The sequence below is a fragment of the Macaca fascicularis genome, chromosome 7 (assembly GCF_037993035.2).
Source record: "Macaca fascicularis isolate 582-1 chromosome 7, T2T-MFA8v1.1".
Lineage (NCBI taxonomy): Eukaryota > Metazoa > Chordata > Mammalia > Primates > Cercopithecidae > Macaca > Macaca fascicularis.
Genome location: NC_088381.1, coordinates 39,189,037 through 39,207,324, shown reverse-complemented (window position 1 = coordinate 39,207,324; position 18,288 = coordinate 39,189,037). Strand labels below are relative to the sequence as shown.

Here is an 18,288-nt window from a genome sequence, read left to right as displayed (position 1 = left end):
TATTTACAATGAATGTAATGGCAATAGACTTCATATACTATCTATGTGATGTGTTCATATATCAACAAAATAACTGCTGAAGAATATGAACAGAAAATGTTTTTAAAATAACACAAGCAAATAAGTTTTCACTTAAAATAGCTGAGGTTTTTAAATTAAAATTAATACTCAGATTTGAGGAACATGTGAAGGGGGTCAGTAGTGATGAAAGCTTAAGACAGCAAAGCCTTCATGAGAGAAAATGTGTCAATATCTATCCAAACCCTTAAAAAGTCCCTACTTTTGACACAGCTAGCTTTTAGGAACTTAGTCTAAAAAAATAAAGTTATAAATGTGTGTAAAGATTATGCCACATGAAGCTCAACCACAGTACATCATAGTGAAAAGCTAGAAACCACCCAAATTTTCAGACAACATTGGGCCCATTCAGGGTGGTATGGCTGTAGATGAAACAATCCAAATTTTCAATAACACGGGACTTAATACATAAATTATGATATATCCAGATAACAGATTACCCTACATGATTAAAAATCATACTGTAGAAAAACAATTGGTTTTATGGAAGTAAATTATTCATAATATATTATTAAAAAACAGAATATAGGGCCTAATCTTAGGGGAAATAAAAATTTAAAAATAGGCATATGTCCATTACATGAAAAAAAAAGGCACTGAACGTCTCATGTGTTTTGTATTATTTTTTTCATGCTTTTCCTTATTTCCAATATTTCATTTAATGCATGTATATTTTTAGGGTTGTTAGGAAAACCTTTTCAAGTTATATTTGCTGAAATCTAGCAACATCTCAACTGCTATTCTCAGGGGCATAGACACATACATTCACACAAAGGATCCATTTGTGGATGTGTCTACACACACCCAACACAGGGTAATGGCATTTAAAACACAGTTGGAGCATACTAGATACTTAGTAAGCATCATCTGTTCATCTTCAGAGCATCTCCAAAACACTGGTGTCATCACTTTTCACTTTGTAAGTGAAGAGACCAAGGCCAACAGTGGTGAGTGGTAAAGCCATAGTTTGAACACAGATTTGAGTAGCTCAAAAATATCCAAAAGCTGACTGTCTACTGTAGTTGACTGTCTTCCGGTAGAAGCAAAAAGAGAAAAGGCCAAATCCCCCCCAACCCCAACCGCCCTCACCATGGGCATTTGGTAACCCTCAGATGGTGACAGTCACCGCACACCCCCAGCTTCCTCAGGGAGGACACCATTGTGTGAGGAATCTACCTGGGTCTCAGAGGAGGGGAATATTCCTCCCTGAACCTTAAGTCTTAAACACTGAGAAGGGTCAGATTTTTTTCAAAGAGAGGACAGTTCCACAAGGGTGAGATCAGTGCAGGGCAGACAATGTCAGTTAATCTACTTTGGCTTCGGGAGCCACACAGAGTTTTAGGTTGAGAGGCTCTAGGCAGCTAATTTAGTAGCACGGGGTTGGCACAAACCCAGCTTCTGGGACCCAGGAAGAGGACTGGAGATAAAATATGGTTTGCAGCTGCTGCCTTCATTCTTTCCCATCTGCACTGCTCCCCAGTGAGGGATTCTGGGGTGCGGGAACACAGAATCGTGACGGATTGCCCTAATTCTTGTCAAGATCATTCCAGATTGGGAGAGGAAGCCACAGTGAACAAACAAGTTACAGTGGACTTTCTAGCAGCAGGTCACAACTGAGGAAAAGGGGCTGAGGGAACTCAAAATATACTGGAACTGTCAACAGAGACCACCATCAAGGGATAAAATTACTTCAGCACCTACACACAAAATACAGAGCAGCTGGAGAAAGGTAAAGTCGCAAATGGCTGAGATCTGTGATCATGATGCAAGGTCTTCCCCGGTGCAGAGACCTGCCTTAGAGCCTCAGTGACAGGGATGTGAGGGGTGGGCCACAGGGTAATAAAGCTTCCTCTTTCCTTCCTATGCCTCAAATATCAATAACCCCCACACCACTCCTTTCCAACCTTCAACTACACAGACCAGCTTCCTTTTATCTCCAGTACACAAAGCAGGCTAAAGCAGGCACCAATGAAGACCCATCTATCTTATATACCAACACACACACAGAGTTGTAGCTGTGATTTCTGCCAGCCATCTAGAAGCTTCTCTCTCAAGGTGGTCCTGATTAGATTGTTTTTGTTTTGAAAACGTCTGCAGCCTGTGTAACTCAGAGGCAGGTGAAAGCAGGCATTCTACCGAGGAGAAGCAATGAACTTCTCGTTAATGAACCCAAGCCCTCCTCTTTCAAACATATTTCAGCTGCTACTCCGGGTGTAGCCCTGGCAGCCAGCTGTGATCAAGCCTGCTGTCTGCAAACTCTTCTCACAGGTGCAGAGATTGCCTGATTCTGACATCACCTCTGCTTCACATCTGAGATCCAGAACTAGATGGAGGAATGCAACTGGACTGAGCTTCTGGCTCCCGGTCCTTCATTTCAATATGGCCCAAGCCCATAGGGTCCTCCCCATGATCCAGCTGAGCTCACTAGAGTTCTAGATTGGCTTGGCCAAAGGGCTGGTTTGCGTGTTTTGTTCTGTCTTCAGTATATTTCTTTATTTTAGGGGGATGGGGAAAAACGGCTGCTCAAGAGCAAACCTGTAGACCCTGTTTATTAGCCATTTCTCTCCCTACAAGTGACTGCCAATCCATTTTGACTAAACTTGGGATTCTGAGATGCTCTGAACGCCCTGTCTGGTGTTTTTACAGTTTAGGGGAGAAGAGAGTCTGTTCCCCCAGGTAATCTAAAACCTCAAGGCTCTGGCTATGTCTGCAAAAAATTTTCAAAGGCAAATTTAGAAGTGAGAAGAGTTACCCAGTGATTTTCTGGAATGAAACAAGATTTTATGCCAGTCATGGGAAATGCCTTACTGTTGCTTGTGGGGTTTTGGTGTAGCAGATCATGATGAAACGCAAAAGAAGTCAACGCAACAAGGAAGAATGTAGACATTTACAGCTCCCATTTATGGAGATTTATATGAGGCAGTCCCCTTTTCTGTATTAACTTATTTAAACCTCATAAAAAGTCATAATTTTATGGGTGAACAAACTGAAGCAAGAGATGGAAGGTAAGGTAACTTATCCAAGGTCAAATTACTAAGTGGCAAAGCCAGGATCCAAACTGAAGTCCTTCTTTTCCAAAGCATATTTCCTAGCCACTGAAAATACTGCTGCCTAATGCTATTCCGTGTGAATTCATTATATGGCTCGCAGACATGCTCTGTATGGAGGTGGGTAAACTATGCCCATTGCTAAATCCAGCTTATGTTTTATGGCCCAAGAGCTAAGAATGAATTTTCTATTTTTAAATTTTAAACAAATCAAGAGGAATATTTTGTGCGACAAAGATTACATAAAATTCAAATTTCAGAGTCCAAAAATAAAGCTTTGTAGAAACATAACCATGCCATTCATTTACATTTTGCCTATGGCTGCTTTCATACTACAGGGGAAAGTTGAGGAGCATGATTGGCAAAGCCTGAAATGTTTACTAGCTGGCCCCTAGGGCCAGGGATTTGGGAAATATGGGAAGAGTTCAGTGTCTGGGATAATCTGATATTTATTAGGCCAGGTACAGTGGCTCATGCCTGCAATCCCAACACTTTGGGAAACTGAGGTGGGAGGATCACTTGAGGCCAAGAGCTCAAGACCAGCCTAGGCAACATAAGGAGATCCGTCTCTAAGAAAAAATAAAAATAAATTAGCTGGGTGTGGTGGCACGTGCCTATAGTTTCAGTTACTCAAGAGGCTGCAGTGAGCCATGATCATGCCACTCCATTCCAGACTGGGTGATAAGAGTGAGATCTAGTCTCTAAAAAACTAATAAATAAAATTAAATTAATCAATATCCTTATTTTCCAGTCACCACACTTGTTTACATACATTAGCTCGCTTACTCATCATTAGAGCTCTATAAGGAATTATTCCTATTTTTCAGATGAAGAAACAGAGATTTAGAGTTTAGGTACTTTCCCTAAGGTCATATAAGTTTCTACTATTTCTCACACAGGTGTAAATTACCATCCTGGATTCTAGGCCAATCGTACCAACTCCAACATGCAAGCATGCTCTATTACAACGACACAAAGTTTAATACTGATTTTTAGGACAAAATATTCATAGACATAGAAGAAAATATGATGTAAGCAGCTCTAAGCACATGAAACCAGTCCTTTCAAAACATCTATGACTGATTTCAAGGCTGTGTGGTTTGAGTAAGTGTGTTCAATATCATTATTAATTAAAATTTCATTTACTTATTTAGAGTTTCTAATAGAAGCCTATAAAAGTAGTGAATGGGAAAGTGGAATTACTAACTTTTAATTTACTTCCTAAATTATGCTTTCATTAGCATAATTCCTTCACAATTTAATGCAATGTTCAGTTTGGGGCATGAGAAATCTGTTACTGATGTCTTTTAAAAAATTTATTGCCCCAGTTAGTACAGCCTCTATGGAAAACAGTATGGAGATTCCTTAAAAGCTAAAAGTAGATCTACCATTTGATCCACTACCGCTACCAGGTATCTACCCAAAGGAAAAGAAGACATTATATGAAAAACACACTTACACACGTATGTTTATAGCAGCACAATTCACAACTGCAAAGATGTGGACTCAACCTAAGTGACCATCAACTAATGAGTGGATAGAGAAAATGTGGCATATATACACCATGGAATACTACTCAGCCATGAAAAAGAACAAAATAATGTCTTTTGCAACAACTTGGATGGAGCTGGACGCTATTATTCTAAGTAAGTAACACAGGAGTGGAAAACCAAAAACCATATGCTGTCACCTGTAAGTGGGAGTTAAGCTATGAGTACACAGATGCATATAGATGAACTTTAGAGACTCAGAAGGGAAAGTGTGGGAGCGGGGCTACAGACAAAAAAGTACACATTAGGTATAATGTACACTACTTGGGTGACGGGAGCCCTAAAATCTTTATAATTCACTGCTATATAATTCACCCATGTAACAAAAAACCACTTACACCCCAAAAGTGACTGAAAAAAAAAAAGTATACCTTAGGTATACAATTTTTTCTTTCTGGTGCTATTCTGCATGTGATCTCTTTTTATCATATACTCTAAATGGTTTCGCGAATTTTTACATACATACTCTAAGGGCTTATTTCATATGGTTGACATATGCCTTATCAATTTCCTTGGCCAATTTAATCAATTTAACAATAAACCTGAAAATTAAAATGATTGTGTACATATTGTTAAAACATGTACAGGATCCATAAGCTGAAAATTACAAAATGTTGAAAGCAATCAAGGAGGCTCTCTATATCATGTTTATGGGTTAAAAGATTTAACACAGTAAAAATGTCAATTATCTCCAAATTGATCTATAAATTTAATGCAATTACTATCAAAATCACAGCAAGCCTTTTTGTAGACATAGATAAGTTTGTTGGAAAGTATATATGAAAAGGAAAAAACCTAAAATGGCTAAAACGATTTTGAAAAAAAAGAAAAAAGTTAAGGGAATTTATCTGATGTTAGGGCTTACTTATAGCTAAAGTTGATCACGACAGTGTGATTAGCACAGGGATACATATTTGAACGAGAACAAAACAGAGAACCCAGAAATAGACCCATACAGATGTGCTGAACTAAATTTTGACAAAGATGCAAAAGCAACTCAATGGAGGAAGAATAGCACTTTCAACAAATGGTGCTGGAGTAAGTTGATAATGGTGGAGGTTACACAAATCTATAAATATGACAAAATTGCATGGAACTAAACACACACAAGTGCATGTAACGCTGGAGAACTCTGAATAAGGTCTGTGGATTGTACTAATGTCATTCTCTTGGCTGTGTTACTGTACCGTTGTTAGCACTGGAGGAAACCTGATGAAGGGCACATATGACCTTTCTGTATTACTGTTATTTTTAAAACCACAGTCAGTTTTAGAATATTTTTAACACATCAAAAAGAACCCTGCACCCTTTAGCCATCATTCCCCTCTCTCCCTCACCACACTCTTAAGCAACCACTAACCTTCTTTCTGTCTCTATAGATTTGCCTCTTCTGGGCACTTCACATAGAGGGAATCATATAGTATGTGGTCTTTTGTGACTGGCTTCTTTCACTGAGCATAACATTTACAAAGTTGATCCATGTTGTAGCATATATCGGTACTTCATTCCTTTTTATGGCTGAATGATATTGCATTGTATGGATACAACATAAATTGTCTACCCATTCATCAGCTGATGCTTTGTGTTGTTTCTTACTTTTGGCTAACACTGCTGTGAACACCTATGTGTAAGTTTTTATGTGGATACGCACTTTCAATTTTCTTTGGTATATATTCATAGAAGTGGGATTGCTGGGTCATATGGTATTTCTATGTTTAATCAATTGAGTACCTGACAGACTGTTTTCCAAAGTGACAGTACCATTTTACATTCCCACCAGCAAGTTACGGCTGTTCCAATTTTTCCATATCCTCACCAACACTTGTTATCATCTGACTTTTTGATTCTGAGTTAGTTTTACAGCTTCCTGTGAATCTGTAATAATTTCCAAGTAAAAAAAAAATGACTTGGTATATCTTGTTACAGGATAAATAATCATAGCTACAAGTCATAGTAATTTTGTTCCTTCATTTGCTAAAGCAACGATTTTCCCCTCATTTTTGTATCTTACTGTATTTCCCAGAACTTCCAAAATAATGTTAGAGGGTAATGAGATGGTGGGCACATTCATTCTGATTTCAACTCTTACAGCTTTCTTTCCTTTTTTTTTTTTTTTTTTTTTAAAACAGAGTCTTGCTCTATTGCCCAGGTGGGAGTGCAGTGGTGCAATTTTGGCTAACTGCAACCTCTGCCTCCCAGGTTCAAACAATTCTCCTGCCTCAGCTACCCAAGTACCTGAGATTACAGGTGTGCACCACCACATCTGGCTAACTTTTGTATTTTTAGTAGAGACGGGTTTTCACCATGTTGGCCAGGCTGGTCTTGAACTCCTGACCTCAAGTGATTTGCCTCCCCTGGCCTCCCAAAGTGCTGGGATTACAGGCATGAGCCACCACGCCCAGCCTCTTATAGATTTCTCTCTAGCGTCTCTATTAAGTATGATACTAATGAGAGGTTTGATACCGATGAACCTCTATCATGGTGAGCAAGTATACTTATATTGCAGCATTTTAAAGAATTTTCAATAAGATGTTGAGTTTTATCAAACATCTTAGTGGCTTTATATAAAATAGTCATATGATATCATCTTATTTAAAGTCTTGATCTGATTCAGGTTCATTAATTCTTAATATTGACTAGTTCCTGCATTTTTTAGCTATACCACTTTCAAAATAAGGCAAACTATGGTCACATAAATTATATTAAAAACAATTATAAAATAAAATGTCATACTAATGGGCCCACTGAGCAAAATACTGAAGTGAGCAATATGCTATTAACATTGTAGAAAGCAACAAAAATAAAATAAAAATTTGAATATTTAATATGTATATACAAGTTGCAAGTGCTTGGGCAGGCATGGTGGCTCACGCCTGTAATCCCAGCACTTTGGGATTACAGGAGAATAACCTGATGTCGGGAGTTCAAGACCAGCGTGACCAACATGGAGAAACCCTATCTCTACTAAAAATACAGAATGAGCTGGGCATGGTGGTGCATGCCTGTAACCCTAGCTACTCGGGAGGCTAAGGCAGGAGAATTGTTTGAATATAGGAGGCGGAGGTTGTGGTGAGCCGAGATTGCGCCACTGCACTCCAGCCTGGGTGACAGACCATCTCAAAAAAAAAAAAAAAAAAGTTGCAAGTGCTGCCTATTTTCTTAATCCTTTCTTCTCTTCAAAGAGATGCAATTTTTAAAAAAATATAGAGAAAGAAGGGAAATACAGAGAGAGAGGAGAGGGAAGGAAAGAGGAAGGAAGGAAGGGAAAAAAGGCCTCTCATGTTCTTGTTGTGCCTTAAGTAATTTTGTAAACGGAGATTTGGTCTGATCAAATCTGCAAGACCCCGCTATAACGAGAAGATCTTTGCTCGCTCTCAAATTATCCTAGTGACCATGCACCGATTTTTCTTAGGTTCTAAATTGTCGCTGGAGAACAAACTGATTTTTTCTACAATTTGGTGTTCAACTTCTCTTCCTAATTACAGATTTCTTTATGTTCTTTATTATCCTAAATTTACTAACCTACATGCAAGCACATCGCTGAAACTGACTGTGTGTGAAGCCTGATGGTATTAATGGAAGAGACGATATGAATGTAAGAGATGAATTTAATACTGGGAGGACTACAGGGAAACTCAAGAAAATAAATGGAAATTGAAGCCATTAGCAGTGGACATGATGAAAATTTGTTTAATCTTTGTCCCTGCAAGGCATTGGAGCTCATTTACTACTGGATGCCCTTCACAATAACGAATGAAAAGCACAATTTCTAAAATGAGCAGATCTCCCCATGTGTTCAGGGCACAGATGGGAAGCTAGAACGGTGGAAGCAGGTGACTGCCTCTCAAATGGGGTCACTCCAGCTAAGGCAGTACAGCTAGAGGCTGGGAACACCATCTGTGAATCAGGGAGACCTGAACTCAAGTCCTGGCTTCTTCAGTTACTAGCCTTATGGCCCCAACTGAATCACTGGATCTAGCTGGGCCTCTGTGTTCTCACTTATACAAAGAAGATAGTAAGGCTGGGTGCTGTGGCTCACACCTGTAATCCTAGCACTTTGGGAGGCCAAGGTGGGCGGAGTGCCTGAGCTCAGGAGCTTAAGACTAGCCTGGGCAATATGATGAAACCCTGTCTCTACCAAAATACAAAAAATTAGCTGGGTGTGGCAGCATGCACCTGTAGTCCCAGCTACTTGAGAGGCTGAGGCAGGAGAATTGCTTGAACCCAGGAGGCAGAGGTTTCAGTGAGCCAAGATCGCGCCACTGCACTCTGGTCTGGGCGACAGAGTGAGATTCCGTCTCCAAAAACAAAAAGAAGATACTAATAGTAGTTTTGCCCTTGGGTTGTTGATAGGTTTGAATGAGATAAGCTTGATGGATGGCTGTTTACTAAACATTATTGCTGTTATTATTAATATTGATAAGTGGAGTCACTGTTACCTAGATGGCATCAGTGCCATTCAAATATTCAATGATACTTTAAAACTGCCACTAAATGTAAAAGATTCAACCTCTCAATTATTTTTCTTAAAAACAAGGTGACTGACATATACTTTCTTCATTGCAAAGGCCACAGCGATTCTGGGTGTAAAACTGAGAGCTAGTTTGGTTGATGTATTAATAACTAATCAGCATGCAGCATATGGCTTTCTGACACACAACTTCTTGCTATCTCCTCTCTCCAAATGAGGCAGCTTGCTCCAGTGAGGAGTGGAGTCAAGAAAAACATCTTAGAGGACAATGTAACTTCTTCTTTTGTAGTTCTCTTTGGCTGTGGGGAGAGACACCTGCTTAGTCTGGTCAGTTTTGTCCTTCCAACGTCAGTCCCTGGATGCAGCCGCAACACGGCTGGTTTGCTCCCATTTGCTGAAAGCAACACAAGAAGACTCACTAGAAGTTAGAGCTTTCTCCAGGGCCCCAGGTGACAGGCCAAAGGGGCCAAAGCAAAACAAGTAGAAATATGTGAAACCTAATAGTTAGACAACTAAAGAGAGTATCATTTCCCTGAGGTTAGGAAAAGCAAAGGGGTAACAAAGATAACCAGAAGAGTTGTCGGTCAAGTGAAGATGACAGCCATCAAGGGCCAACCTGGGCTTGCTCACAGGTGCAATTTCAAAGACACGCCTCTTATCCTCTAGTAGGAAAACAGAAAATTCCCATGAAAACAGACCTGAGGGCCGTAAAATCCCAAGTTCTGTCTTAAAGTATACAAACGAAGCATCGTATTTACTACATGAATTCGATTTGGTCTGCAGTGGTGAAGAGCCTTCACTTAGTCCACAGGACTCTTGATGGTCATAAATGAAACATTGTCAGGAGAAGGAATAAGAAGGAAAAGTGAACTCACTCCTTCAGGGACTTTATAGCCCTGACAGTGATCTGAGCAAAGCCCAGCTGCCCAGGGGCTCCTGGACAGCAGGGCTCACTCACCAGCCCACAGGTCATACCCCTCATGGCTGTGGTGCAGCTAAACGCAGGTCAGCACTAGCCAGATGATCCACCTGCAAATGCTAGCAGGGTGAGCAGGACAAACCAGACTTAACAGCAAATGCTTGAACCAAAGAAAAAAGAAATGGTCAAGGTGAACGCCCTCCCCATTCTGCCCAACTCACCTTCACCAGGAAGAAGGACACGCCATATGTGCGGAGGGACCGTGCGAGTTTGACGTACTTGACCTTGGCTTCTATCTCACTCATCTCTCCGCAGTTCTTATGCTCCTGCAAAAGTGACAGTAGCCGGGAGCAGTTATTGCATCTCTGCCAGCAGAGAGAGGTAGTTATTGTACGTGGTGGACACAGTGGCTAGGAATGATCATTAAGTGATGTTTGTGTCTGAGACCCCTCCATAACACAGGCAACTGCTGACCAAGGATCAGAGCACACAGGAAGTTCTAACATAGGGATTTCAAACCAGAGTTTGAGCCCAAGTAGCCACATTACTTCACAACTAAATGCGACAATTCATGCACACATGCAGCATGGTGGGAACAGGGTCCATAACCGCAATCACATTTTCAAAGGACTCCACGTCCCAAATGGTTGAGGGCCAAGACTTTAAATGATACCAAGAAAAACGTTCTTCTCAGGAGAGGTGTCATTCTAACATCCATCCAAAAGGTATTGGCTGGGTGTGGTGGCTCATGTCTATAATGCCAACACTTTGGGATCAAGGTGGGTGGATCATTTGAGATTAGGAGTTTGAGGCCAGCCTGGCCAACATGGTGAAACCCCATCTCCACTGAAAATACAAAAATTAGCCGGGTGGTGTGGCACATGCCTGTAATCCCAGCTACTTGGTAGGCTGAGGCACGAAAATCACTTGAACGGGGGCGGGGTAGGGGGTAGGGGATAGGGGGGAGGGGTGGGGGGTGGGGGGTGGGGTAGAGGTTGCAGTGAGCTGAGATCACCCCATTGCACTCCGTCTTGGCTCTGCTTCAAAAAAAAAAGTATAATTTTCTAAAGAATAGGGTAAATACATGTCTGTACACGATAGTACTCAGAAACAATACTGGAGAAAAGTATGTTTTATATGCATGAAATTTGTATTTTAATTTATATTTACATTTCAGGATCAAAGACGACTTTGGTATCTTGGATTCCTTAGAGTGTTGCATGCCAAAGTTTGTGTTAGGGCTTTTCTTACTGGTTGTGTAGACTGGACAAGTCTCTGATTTTTACAATAATCCTGGATTTTTAAAAGGCGCTAATTTCCAAATTCCAGTTTCTAAAAACAAATCTCAGGACAAAGAGGCTACTTGTAGATCCTTCCTCAGTGCATGTTAACGGTCTATCACCTTGTTTCAATGTTACCAAGATAATGCCTTTGAAATTAAATGTATGCACATTTTTCTCAGAAGGGCTAGGTAACCTTTAGCAAGAAAATATGGATTAAGATAATAAATCTGCCCAAAGTAGAACTGTCAGCTTCTTTACTCTTGAGTCAGTAATCATTTATTATATAAGAGTACAGGCACGAGGTATAAAACTATTATGCGCAGAGGCCCCCTCATACTAATAAATGAGGATGGGGAGTGAGGAGAATAATAAAGTTCTGTACATTTCCAATACCTGAAAGATCCTCTTTTCAGCTCCTCTCTGCTTGATATATTCTTTGGGCAGGAATTCCTTCAGACTAAGAGAGAGACATTTAAAAAGGAAAGGCATTTATCATGTTCTATGATGAGAAGCAAAGCAAAGACATTTAATAAAACTCACAGTTAACTCACTAAGTCTCCCAATATTTTACGGAGTAATTAATAACAGACTGCTATATCCTACGATGCACTTGAATAAGGACACGGACATAAAACTAGTATGATAGAAAAGGTCAAACTAACATATTTAAAGAAGAAAGAATTTCCAGGATCTATTCTAAAGTGAAAAAAAAAAAAAAAGAGCACAAGAGTATATAATATGCTGCCTTTTGTAAGAAACGAAGGAGATACTTATTTTAAAAACATTATTTTCTATTGTCTACATATTTTTTTTTTTTTTTGAGACAGAGTCTTGCTCTGTCGCCCAGGCTGGGGTGCAGTGGCCGGATCTCAGCTCACTGCAAGCTCCGCCTCCCGGGTTTAGACCATTCTCCTGCATCAGCCTCCTGAGTAGCTGGGACTACAGGCGCCCGCCACCTTGCCCGGCTAGTTTTTTGTATTTTTTAGTAGAGACGGGGTTTCACTGTGTTAGCCAGGATGGTCTCGATCTCCTGACCTCGTGATCCGCCCGTCTCGGCCTCCCAAAGTGCTGGGATTACAGGCTTGAGCCACCGCGCCCGGTCTGTCTACATATTTTTAAAAAATACAAAGATAAACCTAGTTCTAATAAAAATGGTTCTCCGTGGAAGAGGGGAAAAACAAGGAGAAGGGAACAAGGATGGAAACTAAACTTCTGTATTTCTTATATTATAGTTTTCACTTTAGAACCACATGAAATTGCAAAAAAAAAAAAAAAGCAACATCTAAAAATCTAAAGCAAACTAAAACCGTCTATCAAGTTGACAGCATAACTACAGGGAGAATAATTATGTCAAGTAACTTTGCAAAACAGTCTTTTGACTGTATATCCCTCGTAGGATATTACGGACAAAATAAACCATAGTAGATTTGTTAGTAAAAATATTAGTATTTCAAATTAACATCTACTTTCCCTCCTGTCTATACATAAACACACACAATAAAATTAGGATATTACACTATATATAAGTAGGATGTTATATATAACTAGGATAAAGAAAATGAGTAATTATGGTTGTTGTTAGGAACCAAGTTTTTCAGCATAAAATAGATAAAAATAAACAAAATGCAAAAAGACTTGGCTAAACATTCTGCATCTTTTATTTGAACTGGAAATACCAGCCTGAGTACCTGATTCATTTTTCTTTTCCTGAAAAACATTTTCTAGCTACGTCCCCTTTAAAGGCCAGGAACAAGAACAACCTGATAGCACCCTGTGCCCCCACCACCCCTGCTGCTGCCTAGGCCAGGTGGTCTTCTAAATACCATTTCCACTAAAAGGAACCAAGTCTCAGATAAATCACTGATTCTTGGTCTGAGGCAGAAAATGTATAAAATGTTCCTGGGACTTCTTGTGGCTTGAATCAAGGAAGTTACCAAGATAATACTGGAGCCAGTATCAATGAATTCCCATTAGCCAAAAATTCGATGATTTAAAACTGTATATTGAAAAAGAGAGAAGAAAATAATAAACCCATCCATCCAGCCTCGACAGTTATCAACTCATGGCCAATCATGACTCATCTATTTCCCCATCCCACTGACCTCCCCTGAATTATTTCGAAGCAAATCCCAGACATCATATAATTAATACCATGTGATGGGACAATTTAAGCATCAGAAAAAGGATGACTGCAGTAAGTTAAAGTGCAGATATTTAATATCTACAAAGATTTTTTTAAAAAATCGTGGTCACCTTAAGAGACTGCTATGGTCCCAACTCGTACCGAAAATTATAAATGAAGGGAAAGAAACAAGTATTTATTCTGATGTTTCTAAACGTTGATGAGGGCAAGAATCACAGCTAATAAATGTAGAAAAAATAAAAGAAGTCCAAAATCATCATTATACAACTCTTACTGAAATAACTGATAGATCAAAGCAAATTTCAATGACTGTAAGACAAAAAAATAACAAGTTGATCAGGAACTTTTTAACAGATTGATCGCTCTGATAACATCTAAACCCAAAGATCAATTTTAATATTAATCAAAGTAGGATAACCAGATAATATATGCCTCCCAACTGATACAAAAGGAAGTATACAGCACCACCTAGGAGGTATTCTTGGCAATAAAGAATAAGTAAATACATAATTAAAACTGAATTTAATTGAGTCCCTAAATCTAAATAACGATTTACAAAAAGAATAGGGGAACATGTTCAATGATACCATCAGGATACAATTAGCCAAACCTAAACACAAGAAATTCTATGAAAATAACTTAGCTTCTTCAAAAATAAATAGTTTGGTAGTAGTGGTGAAAAGGAGGGCATAATAATAAACTAAAAGAGATATAAGAAATATATTTACCTACAAAGCTCTAGTAACAAAGACAGTGCAGTAATGATGTAAGAACAGATACACAGGTCAACAGAAAAGAATTGAGAGTCCAGAAATTAACCCTCACCTTTATAGTCAACTGATTTTCAACAAGGGTTCCAAGACAATTCAGTGGGGAAAGAATACGTTTTTAAACAACTGGTGCTGGGACAACAGGATGTTCACATGCAAAAGACAGAAATTGAACCCCATACCTCATACTATACACTAGAATTAACTCAAAATCTATGATAGACCTACATGTAATAGCTAAATCTATAAAACTCTCAGAAGAAGATACAGGAGTAAATCTTTATGACCTTGATTTAGGCAAAGAGTTTTTAGATATAATACCAAAAGCACATGTTGTAAAAGGAAAAAAAAAAGGACTATTTCGAAATTGTAAACTTTTAAATTGCAAATACCACCATCAAGAAAGTGAAAATACAATCCATAGAATGGGGGAAAATATTTGCAAATTATTTATGAGGAAATTGCAATATATTACAATATATGTAGAATATATAAAAAACCTTTAACTGATAATGAAAAGACAAACACTCAATTAAAAACGGGCAGAGGACATGAACAGACATTTCTCCAAAGAAGAGATACAAATGGCCAATAGACACATGAAAGTATGTTCAACATTATTAGCCAATAGGAAAATGCAAAAAAAACCACAATGCAATACCAATACATACCCACTAGGAGGGCTACAATAAAAAAGATGTACAACAGCAAGTGTTGGCAAAGGCATAGAGAAACTGGAACCCTCATACACTGCTGGCGGGAATATAAAACGGTACAGCTGCTATAAAAAAAAGTTTGATAGTTCCTTAAAATATTATGCAGCAATTCTACTCCTTGATATATGCCCAGAAAAAAATGAGAACACTTCCACACAAAAACTTGCACACAAATGTTCACAGCAGCATTATTAATGAGAGCCAAAAGATGAAAATAACTCAAAAGTCCATCAACTAATGGATAAAATGTGGTTTCTCCATACAATGGAAAATCATTTCTATCTAAAGGAAGTACCGAAATATGCTACAACATGGAAACACTGTGCTAAGGGGAAGAAGCCGCTCACGAAGGAAAAGTTGTATGATTTCACTAATAAGAAAAAAAGAGAGATTCCAAGTTCGTCAGCAGGAGGGATCTAAGAAATATCTAATCTGCAGCAGTTTAGACGTTAAAATTATCATTAAGCAACTTCACGGACAAAAATGAACGATTCAGAGAGAGCTGGAAGGCACCATCACCACCAAAGAGGAAGCTGAGTTTCAGAGAGGTAAAGACTTAGCTGAAGGCACAGGACTTGTAAGTAGCAGAGAGCCTCTGACCTCCCAGAACAAGAGTGGGTCCACCTGAACACACAGCTGCTTCAGGCTTTCTCAGGGGCCCATTTAAAATAAGGAAGTGGTATCATGAGAGAACTGCTGCTGCCAGCCTCTAGGTAGTGGCTCCTACATCAGCAACAGAGACGCGGTTAAGGGTAGCAAAAGCGCCCAAAAAGGGCTCCATGTCAAGCCCTCTCAGAGCAATGATTGTCACTAGAAGAATACCAGATGGTGGTGTCCAGGGGACCAGCAGGGTATAATATGCTGACCATCTATGGCAAGAAAGTCCTGTACTGCAGCAAGCTCCCTTCTTTTAAACTCCGCCAAACCAGCCCATCTGAATCTGCCTCCTATGCAGTCTTCAGGAGTTACTGAAAACAACATCAGAAGGTGCACTAGAGGTGTGACCCCTGAGGTTTCAAGAATTGGTTTGTGGGGAATTTAAAAACGATTTTAAGATATGAATGGTGTGTGCATGTGTGTGGCGTGTATTTTCCCCAGTAAATCAGCCATGTGCGCCACTTCAGCACAAAGCAGGAGGGAGCAGGCAGGGTGTCATCAAGGCCTGCCAGCCAGCAGCGCGGTAGTTCCAGCTCAGTTGTTGTTTTGATTACCAAACCTGAGTCTGGAAGGCTCCTAACATCTGGGACATGTATACAAGTGCAATCTGTCAGCCTTGTCGGAGAAAAAATGGGTCAGACTGTCAAACCTGATTGGAAATATTCCTAACTAAGCAAGTTCTGGCCAAGCAAAATCCCTCCCACTGTCTCCTTAAATGTTCTCACCTTAAAAGGGCAGCCATCTACAAACTGTGCATTGAGAACTCACTTCTCTGCCAAACTCTACTGCCAGCCTTTTAAGCATGGCCCTTTCTGAATGCAGTCATAATAACAGTAAAGTCAGTACACTAATCTCTAGAAGACTCTCTAAGATCCATGAGAGGTTGAACGTTTGCAGCCAACAGACTCCTCTCTCACAAACCCTGACTTCTGCTCTGGTCAAGTCCACTGCATTTGTTCTCCAGTTTGTTGCAGCTGGCTGGATAGCACATGATTATGTGATATATTGACATAACCCATGAGCTGCTGAAATAGTACAAAAAATTGAGCTACTGCATTCTCTTAAAGGTAACAGTCACAAAATGTATTAAATGACATATAGATGAGACAACTGTCAAATACTGAAAAGGAAAAATATCATGGAAATCTATTCTGTCCTCAGATTGCTTCATGGTTGTCTTTAAATTCCCTCACAGATTATGCATTATGCATGGTTCATGCAAGACACTGTAGAAATCCAATCAGGAGATTCACACAAGAAAAAACCTTGGCCCTACATCAAAACACTAGCAACACATGTGTAAGTTCAAAGTTAGAATAATGGGTTTCGAGCGGTAGATGTCACCTGTTATGATTCTACATTTTATTTTGTTTTTGTTTTTTTTTTTGTTTTGAGACAGAGTCTCGCTCTGTCGCCCGGGCTGGAGTGCAGTGGCCGGATCTCAGCTCACTGCAAGCTCCGCCTCCCGGGTTCACGCCATTCTCCTGCCTCAGCCTCCCGAGTAGCTGGGACTACAGGCGCCCACCACCGCGCCCGGCTAATTTTTTGTATTTTTTAGTAGAGACGGGGTTTCACCGTGTTAACCAGGATGGTCTCGATCTCCTGACCTCGTGATCCGCCCGTCTCGGCCTCCCAAAGTGCTGGGATTACAGGCTTGAGCCACCGCGCCCGGCCTATTCTACATTTTAAATGACTTTTTGGATTATCCAACTAATAGTCCAAACCAGATGGAGAGGGAGTGTTTCTACAATTAAAACAGCTGCCATTTACTGAAGGCCAAACCCTGTTTCAGGTGCTTTACAAGCACTAGCAGATTAACTGAGTACTGACAAAAGCCGTGGGAAGCCAAGACCCCATTCTACACACAGACTCTAGGCTCAGTGATGCTAAGTTGCCCAGGGCCACAGCCCACACGCTGTCTCATCCGTGGGCACTGGGGACCATACTCTGGGCCACCACAGACCCTGACCCCTCAAAGTTACCCTTTAGTCAAACAACATCCCACGTGATCAGTATTTCAGACCCTGTGGAATAAGATAATAACCAGATTATGATAATGAAGACCAGGTGGTGGCCACTGAGTTTTATAGAAATGCACAGAAGCCGGTGGAATCAGGGAAGGGGAATTTAACACATTTAGGGGCGCAGGATCTGAATTCAAATACAGATGTCACCAAAACCTCATTTTCTACTTTTTGAAGGATGAGATGCAATTTTGTTATTTTATTGTATATACTTAAAGTATACAATGTGATGTTTTCATATAATATACATAGTGAAAGAATTTCTACATTCAAGCAAATTAACATATCCATCATCTCACAGTTTTTATGTGTGGGGTAAAAGTACCTAAAATTTACTCTTTGTAAATTTCCAGTATACAATACTATCAACTATAGCCCTCACGCTGTATATAAGGAATATCAGGCCTCTAGACCTATTTATCCTATGTAACTGAGCCTCTGTACCCTTTGACCACTATCTCCCCATTTCCGCACCCTCAGTAACCACTTTCCTACTCTCTGTTTCTATGTATTTGAGTTCTTTGTTATGTTTTAAGATTCCACATATGAGTGAGACCACACAGTATTTTCATTTCTGTGTGTGGCTTATTTCACTCAGAGGACATAATAATGTCCTTTAGGTCCATCCAT

At 39.8% G+C, this 18,288-nt stretch overlaps 1 protein-coding gene across 23 annotated transcripts in view; it reads right to left on the bottom strand.

Annotated features, from left to right (window-relative positions):
• The window catches only part of TLN2 (talin 2), a 457,700-nt gene that overhangs the window by 157,731 nt on the left and 281,681 nt on the right, over nucleotides 1–18,288 (bottom strand). For all 23 annotated transcript variants that reach the window (XM_073995950.1, XM_045395572.2, XM_045395576.2 and 20 more), the window contains 2 exons: nucleotides 11,742–11,805; nucleotides 10,287–10,391 (listed from right to left, as the gene is read on the bottom strand). In XM_073995950.1, the coding sequence (XP_073852051.1) occupies nucleotides 10,287–10,391; nucleotides 11,742–11,805 (169 nt within the window). The remainder of the gene's footprint in view (nucleotides 1–10,286; nucleotides 10,392–11,741; nucleotides 11,806–18,288) is intronic.